This window comes from Colias eurytheme, chromosome 9 (genome assembly GCF_061535395.1).
Source record: "Colias eurytheme isolate Ceu_HAF_F1 chromosome 9, ilColEury1 Martin Lab GWU primary, whole genome shotgun sequence".
NCBI classification, from domain to species: domain Eukaryota; kingdom Metazoa; phylum Arthropoda; class Insecta; order Lepidoptera; family Pieridae; genus Colias; species Colias eurytheme.
Window position 1 is genome coordinate 8644273 of NC_142988.1, and position 26139 is coordinate 8670411.

The following is a 26139-nucleotide window of genomic DNA, read 5'->3' on the forward strand; positions in this document are numbered from 1 at the left end:
CACACGAAGGGTTCCGTATAATTCTATGAATGAATCTATGAAAACAGGAAAAAATACGTACCTTTTTACGAAACCATAAAAAACAACTTAAACCGAAATACCTAATAATATCTTCTTATATATAAAATTCTCGTGTCACAATGTTAGTCTGCATACTCCTCCGAAACGGTTGGACCGATTCTCATGAAATTTTCTGTGCATATCGGGTAAGTCTGAGAATCGGCCAACATCTATTTTTCATATGTACCACGGGCGAAGCCGGGGCGGACCGCTAGTTTTTTTATAAATACCACTACCATACAATGCAAGGCAGTCAATACGCATCGTAAATGAATAATTCCAAATTAAACTAATCTTAAAATTTGGAATTACCTATCCATAATTCCTTCATAATTCAAAATTAAACGAATCTTAAATTATCTTCAAGCAATTTTATAACTTGATTTTTTTATTTATCGATATTTTAGTATTCGATAAAGTGGCAAGTACTACCTTTTTAGAACAAAAAGTGGCTACATGTGGATTTGAATGCCAAGCCGATAACAGTGTGTTGTCTCTTTCTATCGCATTAATTAGGGTATTGAATAAAAGAGAGCCACTATATAAGAAATAATTTAACAGATAAATGAAAAAAAAAACATTCCATTTCGTTTTAAATTCGGAATTGATAAATAATAAATAATTCAGTCGGAATAAAATTTAGAAAAACTTTAAGAAATATATGGTGGAATTAAGAAGCTCAGTATGATATTTTTTTTTAAGTCATATGAGTTTAGGTGTAGTTCTGTGGTGTAGTTTATTATAAAAACAACTTTTATTAAGGTTTATTATGGCTTTTCTTTTTTAATAAGTTTTGCAATTAATGATAAGAGGGTTATGAGCACTATGAGTTTATATTTATGACTCATAAGTGTAAACCATCGACAATCGCAATAAGATTTTTGCAAATTGCAATTGCACATATTCTGACATTTGTCAAATTATAAATTATGATTATGTCAATTGTCATTGTCAATTGATTTTATGATTTGTCAAGGTTCCTGAAATTGCACTTGTAGAAAAAATTAAATTTCAAGAATTATGTTGACTGCTATACATGTGAATATGTTATTCTCTTTGCTCCATACATGAGATTAAAATGGCTTTTATAAATGAACCAGTGTTAAACATTATAGTTGTAGGCTTCCATCACAAAAAAGGATGTCAGGTAGGCGTCATTACTTCACAATAATCGATATTGTTAATCTGTTGTTATGGTGCGATAGAAAAAATATAAAAACATGCATAAAATGCAATAATTAATTTCCAACATTATTGCTCATAAAGGAAGTAGGACTTTTAGAGTGACTTCTCACTTCAGTATTGTTTTGATTTTCAGGTAGAACACTGTTATCCTGAGTTGGTGCCAGGACGGCCCTCGGAACTGCCACCAGTTTGGAGATATTTACCTGCACTAGCACTACCTGATGGGTCACATAACTTTCTATCTGATACAATATTTTTTAATTTGCCAGATGTATCAGATCCAACACAAACTGTATATGGTATATCATGTTTTCGACAAATTCCTGTAGAGGTATGTTATGATATAGCCTTTATCCATTTGTATATCATTATAGCAATCATAAAATTTTGCATAACTTAATTCTTAAGTTTCTGGCAATTATAGGAGGTAATAGTAAAGTTAATTTTGAATTAAGTAGGCAGTATGGAAGTGATTAATACCAAACTGTTTAACTTAGCGCTTATTTCTATAAGTTGTATATTGCTTATTAACCCATTGACCACTGAGCGCCCCGATCGGGGCGCGACACAATAGATTATCTATTGTGTCTGTGATTCTGGGGCCTGATGGATTAATACTTGCCTCATTATTTTTTATCTTTTTTATTACAGCAAGTTATTCAGAAAACGGAAGATATGACCAGAAGTTCTGTGCAAAAAAGTGTGTGTGTGATTTGTCGAGCTCCATTATTTGGTAGATTGGCTGTTAAAATGGAGCTTGTGGTACGAGCTTGGTTCTTACAAGGTGACTTTTCACAGACCAAACTGCTTGAGGATGCATATAAACATCTTAATAGTTGTCCTGTACAAATTGATCAAACATTAGAAGGTGAGTTGTTATTTACATATAAATGTATGCAATAATAATTTGTTGGTAAATTGTGCGGTTGTGAAATCTTATATATATAAATGAATCGCAAAATGTGTTGGTAAGCGCATAACTCGAGAACGGCTGAACCGATTTCGATAATTCTTTTTTTATTATATTCCTTGAAGTACGAGGATGGTTTTTATGTAGAGAAAACGTAAATATGTACCACGGGCGAAGCCGGGGCGGACCGCTAGTTTATTATAAAAACTTTGTAACCACAATTCTAACAAATCAAAGTTCATTACATTTCATTACACAGTATAGAAGTTATACAGTTTAAATAAATTGTGTTCGTGTAATAGTTTTTAATATTGTAATTGTTTGCGTCTTACTTACATGCACTTTAGTTTTGTTTCTTTAGAACCTAAGTAAGAGTGTAAGGATGAATCCCTAATACTTGAATAATATCCTACTCTACTATTATAAATGCAAAAGTACAGTATTAATTACTATATCTATCAGTGTAGTTTTACACAATACAATCTTTGCTCTTTGGCTATTTGCCATGCATGCAATGATCTAAATTCTAATATATTCATTCTTATATTCATATTATTTGTATGCTTAATTACTCGTTCTCTTTGCAGGTTTATCAGTTCAAAAATTAGTGGAGAATTGGCGACACAAAGCTTTATTACTCTTTAAATTGTTGTTGTTGGGCCGTAAAGTTGTTATCTATGGATCGCCTGCTGGTCAGCTGTCCACTGCTTTGTTAACTGTTATATCTCTACTGCCTCGTTGTTTAGAATATGGACTCTCGCGCTCAGCAAATGTTGTGTGAGTATGACGTCATTTTAGTATTTACTGTCTGATATTTCATTCAGCTTATTATGTGAATGAGTCATTTGATACTTATTTACTAATGTCATATTGGTAAATATTTTGTGTAATACATTCAGTGATTCACCTGCAAAATAGATACATTTTTCAAATCAAGATATCTAAGTTTAGTTTATGATAATTCTATTGATTTTTTTGACTGCAAATTATGAGAACCATAAAGAAAAGGAAGAACTTTCTTTCAAATTTTTTTTATTAAAAACAAGTTGTTTATTTCTGCTTGGCTTGTTTTGAAATGCTATAATATAAACAAAAAAAAAAAATTTTCCTATCAGGAATAATGCAGATTTTGAGTTCATCTGTAACAAACATAAGAAATATCTAAGCTTCATAATATTAGTGTAGATATAGTATGTTGAAATGATAAATATTCATGAATTTCAGACTGTCAAGGCCTTTGTCTCCAGTTCCAACATTAATAGAAGAAACTGAAGAAGAATTAAGTGCAGAAATTTCAACAGAACCAATTTTCAATGGAACTAATCTTGTCGAGGAACTGTCTCCCAAAGAGACTGGTAATCTTTCTTTGGATGAAAAAGATAGAGTTAGTCATCAAAGCTTTGATGAAACATTACTATCTGATGGTGACCGTCATGAGGTAACTGGGGTGAGGGAAAAGTGTCACAGTATCGGAGAGAAATATAAGCCACAGAAATCCGTCAATGAAGCTCAGCAAAGCCCTACTATGGCGAGGGACATGAGTGTAGACGGACTATATAATTTAACTGGACAAATTGACCAAGCAGAGTGTGGTTTTCCGTTACCCCTATTTGAAGATGGCTATCTTTGCTTGCCATACTTGTCATTACAGTACTTGGATCTATTATCAGATTCTGCAGTGAAAGGGTTTGTTGTTGGCGCGTCAAATGTACTTTTTAAACAAAAGCGACAATTGTTTGATGTGCTAGTTGAGTTGAATGAGATGAGAATTGAGACTGCTGATTTAGCTCTTAGACGGCAACTGGCTTTGGGCACCGAGGACCTCAGGTTTGCTGACCATGTGGTCCGACATGGCGCAACACAAGGGGACTCATGGATAAGAGATCAATTTGCTAGCTATTTATTGTATTTGTTAAGGACATCTTTATTACCAGGTACGTTTCTAACAACAAATTTGTTTATATTTTATAGTAAACTACAAAATTTCTCATAAAATTTATATTTTACTTTGCAGAAGGTAGTAGGGAGATAGAATCATATAACTCACAGTTTATGGCAGCTTTTAAAAACACACAAACATACGAGAAGTGGTTGAAAATGACAAATAATGGAGATGTTGAAGCTTTTATGAATTTAACTCCAATGCACCCTTTTTCGGGGCAACTGTCGGTAGCTGATATGAAACTAAAGTTTGCACAGTGAGTGTATTCATGTATAAGTAAAATTTAATTATTATACAGAAAATATAAATGTATCAATGTAGTACTTTCTATGTGAGTCTACAATAAAAGGTGAGAGGGAAAGATGAAACTCAAAGGTGTTATTTTTAATATCAAAGTAATTATAATCATAAACTAAGTTCAGAGAGGAATATTAAGTATAATTACCATAGAAATCTAAATAACAAGACACTAGAAGTCGTAAGCGCGCGTGACCTTGTCGCCACTCAGGTGACTTTCACATCACCAGTGTGTTCGTCACAGTTCAGTTGCTATGGAGACGCATGTGTGTAAACATGGTGTGTTTCAGCATTTCCCATTGCGGAAATTCTTCCACAAGTTGTAATTATACTAATAAAGGAATAATTATTTCATCGGTAAATATTTTTTTTAGAAATAATGCCGTTTTTCCTTAAAATTATAGAATATTTACAAGTATTACGAGTGTCACCATAGTAATCGAAATAACAATGAATGACACAGTTTCAACCTTATTGGAGCAAAAAGAAACAAAACGTCTCATATACTTAGGGATGTTATTCTAAAATAAACCGTAAATTCGTGCGTTAGGATACATATTAAAAAGCTTAATTTAATATTTAAGTTAGTTTTCACTAAAATCAAGTTGTCCAATAAAAGGCATAGTTTACTTGTGTGTATTGTTTAGCTATCGGTTTAAATGTGTTGATTTTGGCGACAGCGGTTTTCATACGAATTATGACATTATAGCACTTCTATGTGTCTTGTTATTTAGATTTCTATGATAATTACCATTTTTTTTTGTGTAATACAGAGTGAATTTTAAGTATTGTGGTGCGTTTGTCGTACGGCGCACGGCCGGTCGTTTGTTTTCATACAAAATGCACGGTGCGGCAACAGAGCGGCGTCCGTACCGCGAACGCTCGACAGCAGGACGGCAACGTCGCAAATCCCATAGGGATGTCGGAAATGCAATAAAGTATCGATATATATCGTATCGATGTTTTTTGAAAATATCGATATTGATATTTTTAAAAAAATATCGATATATCGGTATGATTTGACAGAGAATATTCGTGCTCTAAAAATTATTTTTTTGGTCTAATCTAATTCAATCATCTTACATTTCTACGGGTACTCAAGTGCAAGTGCAAGTACGGGTGCTCTTTTACGGAGGCGTAGTTTTTGTTTATTTTTTTGTTTGATGTTTTTCAACAAGAGCACTAACAGTAATGTTTCTTCGTCAGAGTCCATGGCTTAACTGGTGTCAAATAAATTTAAAACAGCACTAGCATACAAACGCACGGCAGTCAGATACGCTTTCAATTTAAGCGTTTGGTAACGGACTGCTACCGTACTGCAACGGCACAGCAGCGGGTTATAACTAGCGGCACGGAAAACGTGCGGCAGCGGTCCGATACAAAACGCATAAATTGAAAGAGCCCTAATGCATGGATGGCGAAATCCTACGCAGCCATGGACTCATGGAATCGCTTTTGATGAAAAAAAATATTCGATTAAAAAAAAACCATCAATCCTTGCCAGGAATCAATCCTGATGATTAAAAAAAATGTAATTGTATTTATAGTATATTCTGGTACTGGCAATATTAGAAATCAATTCTTTAAATAATTATAGACACCGAAAATTTTTCCGTAAAAAATAAATTGCTGCTTTTCATGCAAATAACATATTTTGTTCGAAATATTTTTATTTTATTTTAACTCGTATGATCAATCAAATTCACTCCTAACTATTATAACTTATAACTATGTTCTTATTTTAAATTCTTGTTGCCGTTAGGCCGCATCAAGGCCCCAAGGGAATAAAAGAAAAATAACCTTCTCCAAATTAAAAATTGGAATTTAATGGTGGCGCCTGAAGTTTTTTATTTCATACTGGATTTTCGTTCGTAATAATTTTGCAAAGTGTTTAATTTTCGATAAAAGTGATAAATTATGATGTTATTGAAAAATGGCAAACGATTGGATAGAAGGGGTGACACATGCGCTTTAGTGTGGTAGGTTATTTACGTATCTTTTACAACAACATTATATTATATTCCCAACTTAACTTTAAAAATAGACAAACATTCTTTAACAAATATTTTATTAATTTTCAAATTTTTAAGTAATGGTTCTTATGTAAAATGTAAAATATAGGAATCACAATAATCCTATATAAATTACTCAAAGACCTCGTCAAGATCGATTTTCGTACAATAGTTAGTAAAGATTTTTGAAACAATATTTTAATTTAAAGTTTATGACGTAATGTTAACTTTCGAATAAAATAATAATGTAGAAATTTGTAACGTGGAATTAATGTTACCTATTTAATTTTCTGTTGTTTTTTTTATAAAATTTAAACAGACAATGAGGTTTTTTGTATTTGTATTTTTCGATACGCTTCTCGTTTCATCATTTGAAAACATTTATTATGTACCTATTAGACTTGTATATCGTCATCATCTGGTTGAATATAAAATAGCCCTTTGAATAGAGCGGATGTAGGGCTCGGCCTATTGTTGAAAGACGACATATTTTACTTATTCCAAGTGAAGACGGTTTCCAGCCGATGGAATGTACTTCGAAAAACCCACAAACCTAACCTTACCTCTTATCCAAACCGACGACTATGTTAAATGGCGTTCAGTCAAGACGGACGAGTTGTCCTTAAGTCATTCAATTAAATGTCGTCATTCAATCAAATAATAGGAGATTCAATAATATACATTATAGATGTGTCTGTGTTTTTTGTGTTTGTGCAATAAATAATTATTTATCTGTCTATTTAAAGGTTGCAGTTTGCATTAAAAAAATATTGAATCAATGGACTTTATGAGTGTGCGATAGGCTAGCATTGTGATATTTATAGATTATTATTAAGAATATGAAATGATTCTTTCAGCACCATGTCAACAACGGAAGGAGGGAGAAAGGTGAGCGCAGCGGTAGCGACGACCGGTCGTGCGGTGGCCACCACCTCGCGCGCGGTCGGCGGAGCCCTGTCGCAGGCTCGCGGAGCCCTGTCCGGCTGGTGGAGCGCCCTCACGGCTCCACCACCGAACCCAAATTCAAATATATTTGAACCACCCAACTCCGCCATCCCCGCAGACGATGATAAATCTTCCGAAACAGCAGACGAGAAGCCCGACCCCCCTTCCGACGCCGAGGACGCTCTAGAAATAACAGATAATAAAAAAGACGACACCGAAGCCCCGGACCCCCCCGACAAACTGCTGCAAGACAACACGAGCGCACTCAACAAAATACAAGTCGTCTGAACCGCTCGTAGTCACTTTAGTTCTACTTGAATGTTACTAGATTCATTATTTATTCATATTTTTATATTTCCGTTTATCATCCGCTATTAATCGAAACGTAGTCTGTACAGTTGTTATTTAATTAGTTTAGCGTACTCTCTTTTTATATAGTACCGTATTTTTATATATTGTTGGACACATTGCTTAGTCGAGTAGAAAATAATTCATGTGCCACAATAAAGTATACAATTGTACATAGATCGATCAGATTTTTTATTGCGAACGTGATGTTCATTGTTTGATTGTAAGCGATTGTGAGATCTGAAAACACTTAACCCCATTTATGTCACAAAATATATAAATATGTGTAACGAAATGTACACGTTTTTATTGTAATTATAATAATATATATTGTAGTTAAATTATTACCGCAATCTAAAAAAGTTACATACATTTACGTTAATGTGGCAACTATTTAAATAAATTTTAGTTCTAGAGCTACACATTGTAATGTTAAAGAATTAAGCGCCCGTAGAGTTCTGTGCACTGTATTTTGAAATGAATGTTGAGACTTGGCGGTTTTATCTCTTGATATTATAATGTCTATGATATTTAAATACCATTATATTACTCGTTTCTAGAAAAGTCAATTAAAACGAAAATATAAACGTATAAAAGACATTTGCACTCACATAAAAATACTATTAATATTTATTGAATATATCAGGCGTGTATTGTAGAATGGCACTTCAAATTTCCACTATTTGGATAATTGTCAAAAATAAAATAAAGAAATAAAAAGTTTTTTTGTTTTTTGGAGATCGCTAATGAAAAATACTGTTATATGTTAAATCAAAAATACTGTTAGTGTGTAAACATCTTTACAGCTCCTGTGAATTTCCTCCTTGTGAAAAAATTTGGATGCGTAAAATGAAATAAACTGAATTTGTAGATTTTTTTATGGAAAGTACAAAACCAGTAACTGATATAACCTGTTTACATAAAACTGGTAACACAGGGAAAGGAATGATACGAATTTAATGCCAGGCTATGAATGAATGTATTACGTGCGCTTCCTTATTAAGAGTTATCTTTTATTGTTATAATTTATATGATACTCATACGAGAATAAAAAAAAATCATTCGTTACTATGTAATTCGCGATCTCTAATATATACTTAATTTGTTTATCTAAGGATATACCTAAATTCAATTATGGTAAAATTAATTTAAGTAGATAATAATTTATAACACTTTTGTGCTAAAGTCGGATGTGTACTTATTTTTCAGTACTACTCATAGTGGATATACTGGGTGTAATTATTTGTGCATGTTAAAATTAATTTGTTTTGAAGGTATGGAAATTTAAACACTAACGATTAAATATGATTTAGTTATTATAATTTTTTACAAAGAATTATAGGGATCTATGAATCGGTACGCTTTTAAATTACCTATATCAATATTTGTTTTGATTTCATGTTCTACATTGCGAAATATTTTTTTTTTAATTATCCTATTATATCTGCTTTGTGTAGTATTGTGTGTAATATTATTTTAAGAAATTGTACAATGTTATGAATAGCAATAGCTGCCACAATTTAATATATTCAATATTGTAAAAATCATTTCTACACTTTTCATAACACTCGTTATGTTGTTTTAAATTATTCTGTCCCTTGCCATTAACTTTATAATATAATTATATAAGATGATAATGTGTGCAATGACATTCTTATTTATGTATAATTTTCAGTTGTAGATGTGTATGCTGATTAAAATAAAAAGAATAAGCCTAAATCTACTTTATTTAATTTTCTTTCCTTATACCTATGAGAGGGAAACAGATACTCGTCCTGATCAAATTGGATGTTTAATTAATCACACCTAATTTGAGAAGACTGAAATATGAAGGTTATTCATTCAGAACGCATATTTTCTAAAGAGCAAACGTACCTATACACATAGGAATTAAGATAATGAAAAATCTTAATAAAAATACTGAAAAATTGATAAGGCATTGGCCGGGTGTTATAACGTCTTGATTTTTAATTTTAAAGATATGTGAGAGGTACGTTACCGGAATTAAGATAAGGACTTAATAATCTGAATTCAGGCAGGCATTATGATAGTTAAAGTACGATACATAGTACCTAAATAGATGGTTCTTAGCCGCCATTCGCCAATCACGGCATGGAAATAGTTAATAATATTAAATCAATTTGCAATGAGTGACTCATAGTGAATATAATTTTAGCAAATTGCAGTTTACTTTTCAATAAGTTTAAGCAATAAATGACTGTTGCGCATTATAATTATATATGTATGTTAAGAGAAGGCTCCCTAACACAATTTCTGGCACTGAGAGACCGGTTAAACCGCTACAGTGCTAGACGCTAACACAGCCGTAATAAAGTTGAATATCGCGTGCGCTCTTTGATCGCGTTCAAGCTCGAAACTAATCTCGTGTCTCAATTCTTATTTCGTTTATAACTAAAGTAATTATTGATCTAGAGAAAAAATATCTTGGATGGGATAGTATATTTTCTCACTGTTAACATTTATTTTAGACATAAAGTCCAAGTAAATCTTAAAAAAAATGTAATCCTTAAAATTTTTATGTTTTATGTCTATGTATGTGAGTGTGTTGTGCTGTCTCTGATAAATAAATGTGTCTTTCTTTCTTTCTAAAAAAGGCATAATTTTTGAATAAACAATGAATCGAGCGAAAATGTTACAATTACGTAACTGTCTTCGGTCTTTTTCTTCCATGTGGAAAGAAAAAGACCCAATAAATCATATACTAAAGTTCCATTTTGATTGTATGTGTGACTGTTTCAGAATATTAATGCAAATTCACATAAAATATAGGGAGCCTCTTCTTAATCTAGCTATTCGCCCTAGCTCTGTAGTATTTTTTGTAGTTCATGTAATGTGTACATATAACACGACTTTCTTTTATAATGATGTATTTGTGTTTCATATATAATACAAGAGAATTGGATCAAATAAAATGCACCATTATTGAAAAAAATATTTATTATATATTATGATCACAAACAATGCTAAGTAAGTCATAAATTTAAGCGAATATAGTTTGTAAATGCAAGTATAAGTCATACCGATATTTTCGTTTAAGTACATAACCTTGTACGAGATTTGATACATTATACATGTCTAAATAATTAACATTTTTCGAGAACGTATCTAGTCTTTAACAATATAAATCCTCCGATGCAGGCTCAGCATATTGTCAGACAAGGTATTCTATAATCCTGACACGCCGTCCCGACATTCCATTATTGCTTTTGGAATAGTTCAATATACGGTTTCGTTCATTCCGATGCGTTGTATCATCACACGGCAGAGTCGGGTTCGTCCCAAGGCCAGGGCGGGCCCGAGTCGAGCGCGTCCTGCCGCCACAGCGCGCGCGAGCCCTCCGTCGTGCCGTGGGCCAGCAGCCGCATGTTGTACGGCTCGACCATGTTCGATATGGAACCGTCGCTCGCCTCTCGGATCATGTCGATTTTGGGGTTCGTCGTCAAATATTTGTTCTCCGGGAGGTGGTCGAAGTCCGTGCCGCTCTCCCGGGGCGACTCGAGTTCGGTCAGATCCGATCGAGGCGAGAAGTCCGAGCTCGCCGTGCAGTCCTGCAGGCTGCGGTCGCCGCACTCGACGCCGAGCGCCCTCCCGTAGGTGGAGTCTCCCGGCTCGCTGGCGCCGGGCGAGGCGTCGCGCGCCGGCTCGCTGGCGGCCGGCGACGCCGCGCTCACCGTCGGCGACGACACCAGCGGCACCGACTCGTCGTCGCTCGGCGGCTCCTCCCGCGGCGGGCTGCGCTCGCGCGACCCCGAGTTCAGCGAGAAGATCTTGTCCTTGAACCTCGTCAGCCTCTCCGCGGAGCCGACTTTGCGCAGCAGGTCGGCCGGGCGGCGCAGGTTGCGCAGCTTCAGGTCGACGACGGGCGAGCCCGTGCGGGTCGAGTCGTCGACGGAGCGGCAGCGGTCGGCGAGGCGCGCGTCGGGCGCGTCGTCCGCCACCAGCAGCGAGGCGGGCCGCGAGCGGGCGGCGGGCGGCGCGCGCATCGGCGCCGTGAACGTGATCTGGCTGTCGTCCGAGTCCTCCTCGTTCTCCACCTTGAAGGTGACGGCGGGCGCGTCGGGCGCGCGGCGCAGGCGCAGGCTGGCGGGCGCGCGCGGGCTGGCCCCGCCCCCCGCCCCGCCCCCCGCCCCGCCCACTGCCCCGCCCCCCGCCACGCTGCCGGCCCACGACGCGCCGCGCGGCACCACACGCGGCCGCGGCTCGCGCTCCTCGCCTGCAACTAATGTCAATTCGGTGAGCGCGCGTCCTTTTGGGCCGTGATATCGCAGTAAACAGAATACGACTCTTCTGAGCCGTCGGCCGCTTAGGAGTCTCGTCGATGCGGATATTTGCGTGAGTGAGACTACCGTTCGTATTCTGTTTACCGTGGTAATGCGTAAGCGGAGATGGGGTCTCTTTCGGTAGAAGTTAAATAAAACGAGATGTTAAATTTTCACTCTTTATTTTCTCCAAATTCAATAAATATTTCGATTGGAATGATAATCGTGGAAGATCCATAGTACTAGGCTAAAACACCGTATGATATGTACGCGAATACAGATCTACTGCGACTAATACTAGGGAAGGCGACAGTCGGCTCGACCGACGAGTTTCTTACGATTTGAAGTTAAATCTAGTGCGGCTACTGGATAATCAATATTTACGACGATATACAATAAATGATGTACATCATAATATGTAATTACAAATTTTGTCATATCGAGTATACAATAAAATATAAATTAGAACGAAAAATTTCAAATTGAATTGCAATATTACAATCATTTAATGTAAATAATGTATTTTACAATGGCACAACGGGATATTTTAATGTTTCTTAAATATTTAATTTGTGTAGTGCTTAAAGCATGCACGTTTCACTAAATGAAGCACAGCCGATTTGAAACAATTTTTAACTAATAACTTACTACGTAATACTTAAAATTAATAGGAATGCTTCAAAAACATTGCAAAATGAATTAAACGAAGCTTTGTTGAAAATTTCACTACTTAAACTAAGCAAATAACATGCATTTATTGTGATAAGTAAGCTGAGAAATAACAGTATTAATAAGTGTGTTTGGCAGATTTTAAGTGTTTAAGTACTTTTTAAGTATCACAAAACAGCATCATATAAAAAATAGTGATTCTACTATACAATCTCTAACGAAGTTACAATTTTGGTTATTACATTTCATTTAAAAATTAACAAGTTTTTATAATTTATTAGAACGTATACATTTAAATTCCTGGTTCTTCTTTGATTACAGTATACATAATTTTATTTGATGCTAAAAATCTTAGCACAAACATTGTACATTGTACGTAAATAACTCAAAGTGGCATGCGGTTTGGCACAAAAATAAAATCACTTATTAAATAGTAAGCAAAATTCCATTCGAATTCGGATCCACGGCGAATCATCAAAAATGTGACAACCATTAATCGAAAAGTGAATACAAATAAAACCATATCATTTAAAACTTTTTAGACAAAATTAACATGGATCCCGTTTCGTACAGAGTTACATAAGGTTAACGCGGCAACTCCTACGTCCTACGCGCAGTGAACGCAAGGCGGAATCGGCGGGGAGACTGGGAAGATGGGCACAACCGTTTGGGCGCGGGTCAACGTCCGCTCAGAGGAACACGTCGTCCGCCATGTTGACGATGACGTCACGGCGCAGCTCCTCCTCGGAGGCGGGGCGCGCGGGGGAGGGGGAGGGAGAGCGCGAGGGGGACGTGGAGGGGGTGCGGGAGGGGGTGGGGGAGGGCGCGGGGGTGGAGCGCGCGGCCAGCTCGCGGATGGGGCGCAGGTGCGGCTCACCTGGGTGCGACGGCTCCGAGTGCAGCACGTCCTCCATCGCCTCCTCGTTCAGCGTTTGCAGCGCGCCGCATATCATCTGCTCTTCGAGCGTCACCTGCGTTGGCACAATGTTAAATGTTGGGTTTAAGGTTTTTAGGAGAATAACAAAATATAAGTGCTCTGAATGATATGGTGGATGTTTTGAATCTTATCTCGTTTTCATACATAATAATAGCGATTTTGTTACAAAATATGACTGTCAATCATCATTCACACTATAAATGACAAGTGTCACACTAAAAGTAAAAAGTGCATAAAATCTATTGAAACTGTTGTACTCCATTGAAATGTTACATTTTTTAGGCCTAACCTTGCATTTTTTAGAGGACGCAATTTTATGTTTTTGATGTGTAGGGGGGGTCAGTGAGTAGCTAAAACCAAGTTTGTGGGGTTGCCACCCTTGTCCCACGGCCGCCATCTTGAAAATAGCGGTTGAAATGGTTTTTACGATATATCTCTTAAACTATTTATCTGATAATAAAATTGTTAGCATTATTTGTTGCAAATTAAATTTTCTACAACTTTTGTCCGGTAGCTTTTTGTCGTAGAACTATAAATAAAAAAGTTATATAAGCGAAAACGTTCAGAAATTAGAGCTTTTTATATTTTTCAATAAAACTTTTTTTTATCATTTTACGAAGAAATGATATCAGACCATTTTTGTAGATTGTTTTTCGAGGAACAACTTTTATATACAACATTTTTTCATTACGTCAATAGCTAAGGTTTTACAGCGCTCTGAAGTGAGTACTATTTTTCAGTACTCCTAACTATACATATAATGGCTATTGGCTCTTTTCCCAGACTCCAGAACAATGGAAGCACACTGCAGAACATTTCAGTCCTGCTTTTCGACGTAAAAAAAACGCGCTTCCAGACTTCAAGTCAGTTCAGTCAATAATTAATTATTAATAATATTGCAAAATTAATTATTAATTATTAAAAATATTAAAAACAATTACTGATGACAAATTATTATTAGTACACACATAATATATGTATACTGTATAGTTAAGAGTACTGAAAAATAGTACTCACTTCGGAGCGCTGTAAAATCTTAGCTATTTACTTAATGAAAAAATGTTGTATATAAAAGTTGTTCCTCAAAAAACAATCTACAATAATGGTCTGATATCATTTCTTCGTAAAATGATAAAAAAAAGTTTTATTGAAAAATATAAATATCTCTAATTTCTGAACATTTTCGCTTATAACTTTTTTATTTATAGTTCTACGACAAAAAGTTACTGGACCAAAGTTGTAGAAAATTTAATTTGCAACAAACAATGTTAACAATTTTTTTTATCAAATAAATAGTTAAAGAGATATATCGTAAAAACCATATCAACCACAATTTTCAAGATGGCGGCCGTGGGACAAGGGTGGCGACCCCACAAACTTGGTGATAGCTTCACACTGAACCCCCCTACACATCAAAAAAATAAAATTGCGTCCTCTAAAAAATGCAACCCCAAATGTAACTTTTCAATGGAATATTGTAACAAGAAAGTTGTGTGAATTTGAAAATTGCTAACATACACACATTGATATAATCATGCTAAAAAGTGGAAAGAGAAAAAAAATGGAACAAAAGAAAAAACAACGATCAAATGTCACAATAAATGAAGTTAAGTTAAGCGTGCTACAATCCAAAATAAAACGTATCAACCACATAAAGAGAGAGAATAAATAAAGAAATATATAATCATAAAACACTACGTTAAGTTTTTCAAAATAAAGTGTAAAATATTTAATTACCACTACAGTATACAATGAATGATTTCTAGTGGAATCTAAAATAAACCAAATCAACGAAAATATAATATGTTTCATGGAAACAATGTCGACTGAAAATGCACATTAACTACAAAATTGCATTACTACAATACAGAACTAAAGTGTTTCTACTATTTTAATATCTTTAATCACCTGATACTCCGCATATGGCTGCAAGTGTAAGAATAAGTCATAAAATATTTTACAAAATACAACATTTTCTACATCGAAATTTACACCATTTTTTTATAAAAAAATGAGTAAATTATTAAAAAAAAAATATAATCAATAATAGTTACCTGTTTTTCCACATTAGTTTGTCGGCTTCTTTGGTGTTCGAGTACTGGTCTAGGTTTCACTGAGTCTGTTTCTGCATCGCCTAATTTATCTGGTATAACTAAAAATAAAAATAGGGTCATGAAATGAAATTGTTCCGTGCTTAAAAGAAAATATTACTCAAAATCACATTTGAAAAATATTTTTTTTTCTATGAAACTAAGTACTCAAATTGTGCGATGAGAAAAGCTTGTTTATTAGTGTATGAAAAATAATGTCTTACCTGTGACAGATGGAGTGGTGTTTGGTAGAGTGGATTCCAGTTCACGTAGATTCATTATCAACATTTTAAACAACTCCCAATCGCCAAAAGGTAAATCCAGAATCTGTAAAGAAATAAATCAATAAATAAAAGTATTTAAATTGAAAAAAAAAAAAATGCTGAATTTCAATAAAATCGTGTATAAGTTTGCGCTTGTTGAACGGGTATAGGTGCGCATGCGGGTGCGTAAAGCATAATCGAACTAGGCACTGGGCTGTCAAATGATCGATTTTAGCAAGATTCCGCATTCTGGAAGAGGTCATTTTAACCGTCAACGTCTTTAATTATTATTTTTTAAATTAAAAATCAAGTCATATTTGGTCGTGACAGCACACAGCACACGCACTCACCGGCTTGAGGTCGGGCAGGCGGCACACGGCGAGCACGAGGCCGCACACGCGGTGCGTCTGCAGCGCGCTGGCCGCCGCCATGCCGCCCGCGCCCAGCACACAGCACACAGCACACAGCACTCACCGGCTTGAGGTCGGGCAGGCGGCACACGGCGAGCACGAGGCCGCACACGCGGTGCGTCTGCAGCGCGCTGGCCGCCGCCATGCCGCCCGCGCCCAGCACACAGCACACAGCACACAGCACTCACCGGCTTGAGGTCGGGCAGGCGGCACACGGCGAGCACGAGGCCGCACACGCGGTGCGTCTGCAGCGCGCTGGCCGCCGCCATGCCGCCCGCGCCCAGCACACAGCACACAGCACACAGCACACAGCACACAGCACTCACCGGCTTGAGGTCGGGCAGGCGGCACACGGCGAGCACGAGGCCGCACACGCGGTGCGTCTGCAGCGCGCTGGCCGCCGCCATGCCGCCCGCGCCCAGCACACAGCACACAGCACACAGCACACAGCACACAGCACTCACCGGCTTGAGGTCGGGCAGGCGGCACACGGCGAGCACGAGGCCGCACACGCGGTGCGTCTGCAGCGCGCTGGCCGCCGCCATGCCGCCCGCGCCCAGCACACAGCACACAGCACACAGCACTCACCGGCTTGAGGTCGGGCAGGCGGCACACGGCGAGCACGAGGCCGCACACGCGGTGCGTCTGCAGCGCGCTGGCCGCCGCCATGCCGCCCGCGCCCAGCACACAGCACACAGCACTCACCGGCTTGAGGTCGGGCAGGCGGCACACGGCGAGCACGAGGCCGCACACGCGGTGCGTCTGCAGCGCGCTGGCCGCCGCCATGCCGCCCGCGCCCAGCACACAGCACACAGCACACAGCACACAGCACACAGCACTCACCGGCTTGAGGTCGGGCAGGCGGCACACGGCGAGCACGAGGCCGCACACGCGGTGCGTCTGCAGCGCGCTGGCCGCCGCCATGCCGCCCGCGCCCAGCACACAGCACACAGCACACAGCACACAGCACACAGCACTCACCGGCTTGAGGTCGGGCAGGCGGCACACGGCGAGCACGAGGCCGCACACGCGGTGCGTCTGCAGCGCGCTGGCCGCCGCCATGCCGCCCGCGCCCAGCACACAGCACACAGCACACAGCACTCACCGGCTTGAGGTCGGGCAGGCGGCACACGGCGAGCACGAGGCCGCACACGCGGTGCGTCTGCAGCGCGCTGGCCGCCGCCATGCCGCCCGCGCCCAGCACACAGCACACAGCACACAGCACACAGCACACAGCACTCACCGGCTTGAGGTCGGGCAGGCGGCACACGGCGAGCACGAGGCCGCACACGCGGTGCGTCTGCAGCGCGCTGGCCGCCGCCATGCCGCCCGCGCCCAGCACACAGCACACAGCACACAGCACTCACCGGCTTGAGGTCGGGCAGGCGGCACACGGCGAGCACGAGGCCGCACACGCGGTGCGTCTGCAGCGCGCTGGCCGCCGCCATGCCGCCCGCGCCCAGCGCGTCGCGCACCAGCCGGCACACGCGCTCTACCGTCAGCGTCGACAGCCGCACGTTGGACACGTCGCCCTGTTGCCATGGTAACGGATATCGTATTAGTAATACGCGAAACAACTAAGGATAAGATCGACTTAACGCCATTATGTGACGTCATAACTCATAATTAAAACCACAGAACAATAAGAACAAATAGAAGTGCTATAATGTCATAATTAGTATGAAAACCACTGTCGCCAAACCCACACATTTTAAACCGATAGCTAAACAGTACACTACAAGTAAACTATGCCTTTTATTGGACAGCTTAATTTGAGTAAAAACTGACTGTAAGTATTAAATTCAGCATTTCAATATGTACCCTAACGCATGATGTTACGGTATAATTTTTTTTAGTATAACATCCCTAGGTCTATTAGCTGTTTTGTTTCTCTTTGCTCAGAAATTCCAAATTCGAAAATATTCAGCTATTCAACAACAGAGGGCGTTAGTTTTCGATAGATATAACTTTGAACCTCAACACATAGAGATAAGATTGCAATTTGTGTCACTCTACATTATTGACATTAACGTGACATCAACCTGATGCTATGCCCTAAGGGATGTCAGCCTTGTTATCGATAATTCACAAATAAATAATTTTTTGGTACTTTCTATTATATGAGTATAGTATAATGTGTCACATTTTGGAGTATGTTTATGACTACTAAGTACGTCTTTTCGTATTATTATTATTAAATAAAAAACGGAACAGAATAGTATAAATCTATATTTACAAAATACAAACAGAAAAAATGCATTATTTTAAATCTTGGAACTGCCGTAGGTTTGATGTATCCGTGGCCTTTGTTAGACTGCTTAGTGCTGTTCGGCATCCAGTTAACTCATCACGTTGCATTTATCCATTTCCCTTTTAAATTAGCCTCCTTGGGAAATCTATAAATAAATTGGACAAATGAAAGCTAAGGAAAAATAAAATAAAATGTAATATTTATAATGTTTGTCTTTTCTAAAGTATCGATACAGTCGATATGCGCCACAACCATCACTAAACCGACATTCGTTTGTTTATTGCAATAATATTCCAGAAAGTCTTGTTTGCTGTTCAATCTATAATTGTACTAATTTCTTATGAATTAAGGTTCATTTTGATTAGATATTTTTATAAATTTTTGACAAATTACGACAAGCGAATTTATAACATAAAATATATGTAAAATAAATAAAAATAAGACTTACCGGTGGTATGAAATGCCTCCATTGCTGATATTATTTCGTCTGCTATCATTTTTCCACTCTAATACCGAACAACACGTCCTAATTAATGAATAAATATGGAAAAAAGGTTTGACAGTTGACAACCGACTCGCATATTTTTCTGCGCACAACTGAGAGCAAGTTAGGTGATCTTACCTTACTAGTGACACGTGGGCCACGCCCACATCACATTTCTATTTGTTCTTACTGTTCTGTGATTAAAACGAATAGTCTGAAACTGAATAATCTCAACGCTAAGAAACAATATTTTTGTAATTTAATATCAGGAAAAAACAAGTAAAAAAGTAAAGTATGAAAAAGTTTCAGATGCAAAAAAAAATTTGTTTTTTTCATCTACATTTCGTTTGACTAACATGATGTAAATTAAAAATATAATTTTTAATAGAACTTACAATCCCCGGAAAAGCTGTTTTGAGCAAGACCAACGGGTTCGCAGCGACCACAGGCATCTGATTCGGTTGGTATTGTGTGGGCGTGGCCTGCGGGGGCGACAAGGTGTTCCCACTGGTTTGGGCCCACGCCGCCCACTGCTGGGCTGGTTGCTGGGGCGTTGGAGCTACGGGCTGCACTTTCTGTTACAAGGAAAGAGAAATAAGATTAATATTAATGATAGAACTTTTGAAAAAGTTTTATAATACACGATGCGGAAGTGACATCTCAAGAATTTTTTTTTAATTAAAATAGTAGATAACAGATTGTTCTGTGATCGAAATAGTACATAACACTGTGGAACAATATTCTATATAAGAAACATTTAAATTACAATATTTAAGTGAATTAAATCGAACCTGTTTCCTTTGTAAAAGCTTGGAATGTAGATGCCTGCTATGTGACGCTGGGTGATACGGGGCCGCACCACCTGCGCCTAAATCTTCTTCTATGCCCGACTGTAAGTGTTCCTCTGAAAAATTACGTTAGTTAATATCATGTTTAACCCATTGACCACCGAGCGGCCCGATCGGGCCGCGACACAATAGATTTTCTATTGTGTCTGTGATTCCGGGACTGAGGGATTAAAAAGCAAATACACTTTTTGGAATAAGTATGTAAATTTGTTTTTTTTTTGTATATATTATTCTATTAATTTATGGAAAGAGTTAAATTTCATCAGGGTATTAAAAAGCGACAAAATTGTTGATTTTTTTTCACATATAATATAATATCATATATCAAACCAAAGCAATAGAGTTCTCCTAGCATTTCTTTTTGATTAAGACTAAGACCAAGATAATTTTCCAACTGAAACAATTCCGCCCTAACCTTGAATATCTGCAACTTACCTTTGATAACCTTCTTTATATACGGGTCCAGGTTGATAGTAAAAGGCAGGAAGATCTTAAGGTCTGCAGCTGTAAGCGTGGCGCGGTGGAAGCTAAGGAAGACTTCTAATTTGCGTTCATCGCGATCTAGCTCCATGAGAGTTCCGGCTTCACGGAGACCACTCATTAGAGGTTTAACCCTAGAAAATATCAAATTTGTCAAAATTATGATAGCTTATATTTATAAGTTCAATTTGGACAGAAATTTTCTAAATCTGAATGTTTGAAAAGTAGAATGAGTAAGGGATAAATCTTTTAGAAGCTCTTTTTTGTTCTTATTTCATTACTTTAGGTATTTTCATATTAGCAATAGTACATACTTATCATAAAGATGTTTAAGCGAAGTCGAGTCATCTATATGCTCTTCGTATGTCTCATGATGATAGATGATCCATGAGGTGCGGAACGGCCATTGCTCAGTGAGATTCACCCATGAAGCTAACTGGTACCAGTTGAATTCAATTTGAAACGCTTTTAATAAACGCCCTGAAAAATAAAATTTAATTTAGACTTATTTTTTTACTTTTCTAAAATACACTGTTTAATGTTTATATTCACTGTATTTTTTATTATAAGTACTACAAGTCATGACTTTTGAACCGTTGATGGGAAGTCTTTTGACCGGGATACATATTATTTAAGTTATGTTTGCTCATACGATTTTACGAATTCTGGATAGATTACTTGTACAGACGTTGTATTGATCCTTTGAACAGGATAAATTAAACTTAACTAATATTTAAATTTTAATACATAAAAATTCTGCAAAAATCTCCTTCGTACTGGTCCTTCGAGCAGGTTCCCCACTTACCGGTAACATACAGCACGTTCATCAACCTTCGCATGCTCCTGGGATTGACGTCACTAAAGTAATCGTCCGTCAGCAGCACACGGCCAAGGTCCGCAGCTCCCGCCGGGGCGACCGGCGCGCGGTGCAGCCCGGACGCGACTGACGATGCAATCGACTCGGAGGGGCGGAGACGACGGACACTTTCTTTGGTTGCTTGCGTCTTTATGCGCTCTTGGCTGGACATCAGCTCGGAGGTGGATGAGAGACGACGTGCTGACACCTGGAGTGTTGTTTTGTTATATTTTTTGGACAGATTAAGAGTGTTTAATATGAACCTAATTATCATAATTATATATTCACCACTTATGTAATAGCTGCTGTTTGGAATATAATGGTCTAATTTTTTCAAGCAACTTTAAACAACATTAATGTGAAATAAACGCAATCCCGGATATCGGACCTATCGAAGCTTTGTCAAATTTTACTATATTTTTAGCCTGGCACAATTTATTTCATGGGTCACTTTAAAGCGACCCCGATTTAATATTCTACAACTTACGGAGCGTTGCAGTGAAGTAGAGAAGTCATCAGCCGCGATAGTCTGCATGCGTTTAGCGGCGGACTGCTGGGCACTCTTGACCCGGCGTAGAGCGGAGTTCTGCAGGTAGAAGGGCAGCTGCACCATGTTGCGGAGGTAGTCCCACCCGCCGATGTTGCTCTCGGACAGCGCGCGGCGACTGTTTATTTCTACTGCCTGTGTTTTTTATGGACACGTTTTTATGAAGATTTCTATTACATATAGAGTACAAAGATTTTTCTGTAATATTTCTTTACAAATCCCATATATTGTTTTTGTATAGGATTAACCGATATTACAGGACCGAACTTGGCTAGAGCCTAGAGGCCAGTATTGTGTAGTTTATTTTTATTGTTATATCATTTAACCATACAAATTTTATGCTCAAGATTTTCCGGCATTGCTTTTGCTTTATTCGGAATACGTATTATTAACATATTGGAGAAAGAGGGAGATTTATAGAGGAGATTATACAATCATCAATTGTTTTATTTATTCACTAGAACCCCTATCTACATTAGAAATCATTGTACGTCTCTGTACCTACCTAAAAGCCAAGACTGACTGAATGCACATTGAAAACAACTTTTATCCTAAAAAGTTTGTAACACCAACACATTCTAAGTTATCCTTCGAAGAATAGTTCTCAAATCAGCCGACTGTGCTGAGTTATTACTTTGACGATATAAAGTATTTACATCGCATGCAATACAACGCCAATTTATAGGATAAAAATAAAATAAATTTGGCAACTGAGGCAGGATAAAGCATGCAAGCACACGTCATCGATATACGGTATATGTACAAGGCTAGTCGCAAACTAATCGAGACACGCACACTCCAACTCGGAACTAACCTCCATCCAAGCAACCTGCGCATTGGAAACGTGTTAGAACGAAACGTAGTAATGTTAACTAGTAAAGTGAAGAAAAACAGAAAATAAAAAATGAAATTCTGTATACATTTTTTTTTGTTCAACTGAGAAAAGGAGAATGAAAATATAAATTAAATGAGAAAAATATATCAATTGAGTTTCAAAATTGTATAAAAAGTATTTATTCTTAGAGCTTAATAAAATTGACGAGAAATTTTAGAAGATTGAAAAGATGTGATTTATTGCGTAATGGTGACAAAAAGTAATATGGTAAAAGATGTAAGTACTGATAATCGTGGTATAATTATAAATTCTATTGGACTTTTCTTATCGTAATACAAAGACAGACTTTTTTGAATTGTAAACAACTGTCAATTTGTTTTACGTAGTGTTTTACGCATTTAAAGTACGTAACACCATAATATTAGCATAAAATAAAATCTGATAAAATAACTAAAAATGAAGGAAGTATAAAAATACAAGTGTACATAAATATAAAAATTTGCAAAAAGTAATTGTTTTTTTTTACATCAAAAAACATATTTCGTGTTAAATAAATCATTAAAGTTCAGAAAATATGCTCACCTTGCTGATAATATGCGGATCGATGGCCAGCAGTAGTATGAACGGGCTCTTAGGGTCGGAACACAGCGCGTGCACGGCGTTCAGTAGAGCTAGCACTTTCTCTTGTTCGCAGCTATCCAGGGCATCCACGACCACCACTAGACGGGTTTGCTGGCCCGTGAATGCGTCCAGACATGACACCTAATAAAGGTAACATGAAGTTTAATTTTGGAAGCATAATGCTTTCTTCCATAATTACAAACAAAGAAAATGTGACATTAATTTAATTTATAAAGACATTATATTGGAAGAAGTTGATGAAATAAAATTTTTAGGCATTATATTGGACAGCAATTGTAATTGGAAATCACATATTAATCATCTCTGTTCGCGTATAAACAAATTTGTGTTCGCCTTACGCCGTTTAAGGACCATAAGTTCAGAAAAAATTGCTCTTACCGCATACCATGGCTATGTGTCATCTATACTAAGATACGGACTTATATTATGGGGCAATTCAACAAGTAGTCCATTGAATGAATCCTTCCAAGGGGGGTCTAGAGTGCGTGAGTTAGTAACGTAAGATGTTTCTTCGGAAACATGTCAAGAGTCCCTAGGTAATAAACATACTAAAACCCCGGGCCACTAGGAGGGGCCCCGGAGTGGGGAGAGGGGGGAAATGGGTCCATTTTTTCATTTTTCGTTTAAATCTCAAAAACGTTAGAGAAAAATTTTCAAGGAAAAGTTGAAAGGCCATAGAATTATCTACAAGTTGTACCTAAATCATTTTTTCCTATATCCTACCGTTTCTGAGTTATACGCAGTAAAACATGATTTTGGCTCAAACAATTTCCACATCAATCGATCAAAAAATATTTCTTTCTTCCAAAAAACTCAAATGTGCAACTTGTGACCAGTACTGATAGATTGCTCTTAATTAGGTCTTTAATTGGTAAAATAAACACATTCCTCCATGGAAGCCTTTAGGAGGAATCGATTGTCAAAATATTATATTAGGGCAGTTTGAGTTACTGAACTTGATCTGTTTATTTTTTTCTTCCAAAAAACTCAAAAGTGCAACTTGTGACCGGTACAGATAGATTGCTCATAATTAGGTCTATCATTGATAAAAATACCAGATTCCAGCACGGAGGCGTTTACGGGGAATTGAATTTTATTAGGGTAGTTAGTTAAAAAGTTCATGTATCGTAACTACCCTAATAAAATTCAATACCTCCTAAACGCCTCCATGGTGGAATCTGGTTTTTTTATCAATGATAGACCTAATTATGAGCAATCTATCGGTACCAGTCATAAGTTGCACTTTTGAGTTTTTTTGGAAGAAAAAAAATAAAAAGTTCAAGTATCGTATCTACCCTAATAAAATTCAATTCCCCGTAAACGCCTCCGTGGTGGAATCTAGTATTTTTATCAATGATAGACCTTATTATGAGCAATCTATCTGTACCGGTTACAAGTTGCACTTTTGAGTTTTTTGGAAGAAAAAAATAAAAAGATCAAGTTCAGTAACTCAAACTACCCTAATATAGTATTTTGACAATCGATTCCTCCTAAAGGCTTCCATGGAGGAATGTGTTTATTTTACCAATTATAGACCTAATTAAGAGCAATCTATCAGTACCGGTCACAAGTTGCACATTTGAGTTTTTTGGAAGAAAGAAATATTTTTTGATCGATTGATGTGGAAATTGTTTGAGCCAAAATCATGTTTTACTGCGTATAACTCAGAAACTGTAGGATATAGGAAAAAATTATTGAGGTACAACTTGTAGATAATTCTATGGCCTTTCAACTTTTCCTTGAAAGTTTTTCTCTAACATGTACCGTTTTTGAGATTTAAGCGAAAAATGAAAAAATGGACTCATTTCCCCCCTCCCCCCACTCCGGGGCTCCTCCTAGTGGCCCAGGGTTTTAGTATGTTTATTACCTAGGGACTCTTGACATTTTTCCGAAGAAACATCTTACGTTACTAACTCACGCACTCTAGAACTTTTAATTCAATGGACTAAAGTATGAATAGAGCATTCTTGGCACAAAAAAATGTATAAGAGCTATTTGCGGGGTTGGGCCGCTAGAAAGCTGTCGCCCACTATTCCGAAAATTAAATATTCTGACACTGACCTCTATGTACATACTGGAGTGTTGTGTCTTTGTTAAAAAACACCCCCAATATTTCACAAAAGCGGCTGACGTGAGTATTGTTCCCTCTCGAGATCCTGACAAACTAATTATGCCTCGTTGTAAAACTGCGCTTTTCTCTAAAAGTGGACCTATTATGCTTATAAAAATATTTAACCATGTTCCTAAATGCATAAGAAACCATACATTGAATGTGTTTAAAAATAAGTTAAAGAAATGGCTGATTATTAATTGTTTTTATAGCCTTAAAGAATTTTTTGACCTTAAATGATAATTGCTAAATCGATTGTATAATATGCATGTGTAGTGTATTAGATCTAGTACCTATCTGTTTTACGCATATATTTGCATGCTTTATACAAAGCGAAACATGCTGAACAATTATCTCTTCACACCTCTCTGTACCATGTTTTTGGCAAATAAATGTTATTTTATTTTTATTTTTTATTTTATTTTTATTTCAGTTATTGTGTTATTGAAGTGAAACTTCTTTATCGGGGTTGGAAAAAAATATAGTGTAACATTTTTTCGTTACGCGCCATCTTGTTTTTATCCCTACCACGCGTGATTGACGTATTTCTGTAAAGTTGCATATAGTAAATTATTTTTTGAAAAATAAGGTCATAAGGAAGTTTCACTTCTTACGTGTGTACACACGCCCGCTGCTATCGACACACGTAGCTACACATACCGTGTGTGTGAGCGCCTGCACCTCCGGGCGCAAGGCCAGCACGTGCGCGTGGTGCGCGCGGCGGGCGCGGCGGGCGAG

The 26139-nt window shown here is 37.6% G+C and overlaps 2 protein-coding genes across 2 annotated transcripts in view; one reads left to right on the top strand and one right to left on the bottom strand.

The window, feature by feature from the left end:
* Positions 1 to 1021: 1021 nt before the first annotated feature.
* LOC149905979 (late secretory pathway protein AVL9 homolog) lies at positions 1022 to 8858 on the top strand. The gene is made up of 7 exons (XM_090105108.1): positions 1022 to 1207; positions 1379 to 1576; positions 1897 to 2113; positions 2743 to 2932; positions 3380 to 4089; positions 4170 to 4353; positions 7264 to 8858. Exons 1-7 carry the CDS (start codon positions 1139 to 1141, stop codon positions 7637 to 7639), a joined length of 1944 nt encoding a protein of 647 aa, XP_089961234.1. The 5' UTR covers positions 1022 to 1138; the 3' UTR covers positions 7640 to 8858.
* A 1781-nt stretch (positions 8859 to 10639) lies between these two features.
* Positions 10640 to 26139, bottom strand: part of Arms (Ankyrin repeat-rich membrane spanning) — a 32066-nt gene continuing 16566 nt past the window's right edge. The window contains exons 15-26 of the mRNA XM_090105933.1: positions 23232 to 23411; positions 21755 to 21949; positions 21217 to 21475; positions 20726 to 20891; positions 20367 to 20545; positions 19875 to 19987; positions 19479 to 19658; positions 17716 to 17880; positions 15900 to 16002; positions 15640 to 15737; positions 13526 to 13619; positions 10640 to 11933 (exon numbers count right to left, since the gene is read on the bottom strand). Of these exons, the coding sequence (XP_089962059.1) occupies positions 10975 to 11933; positions 13526 to 13619; positions 15640 to 15737; positions 15900 to 16002; positions 17716 to 17880; positions 19479 to 19658; positions 19875 to 19987; positions 20367 to 20545; positions 20726 to 20891; positions 21217 to 21475; positions 21755 to 21949; positions 23232 to 23411 (2691 nt within the window). The 3' untranslated portion in view covers positions 10640 to 10974. The remainder of the gene's footprint in view (positions 11934 to 13525; positions 13620 to 15639; positions 15738 to 15899; positions 16003 to 17715; positions 17881 to 19478; positions 19659 to 19874; positions 19988 to 20366; positions 20546 to 20725; positions 20892 to 21216; positions 21476 to 21754; positions 21950 to 23231; positions 23412 to 26139) is intronic.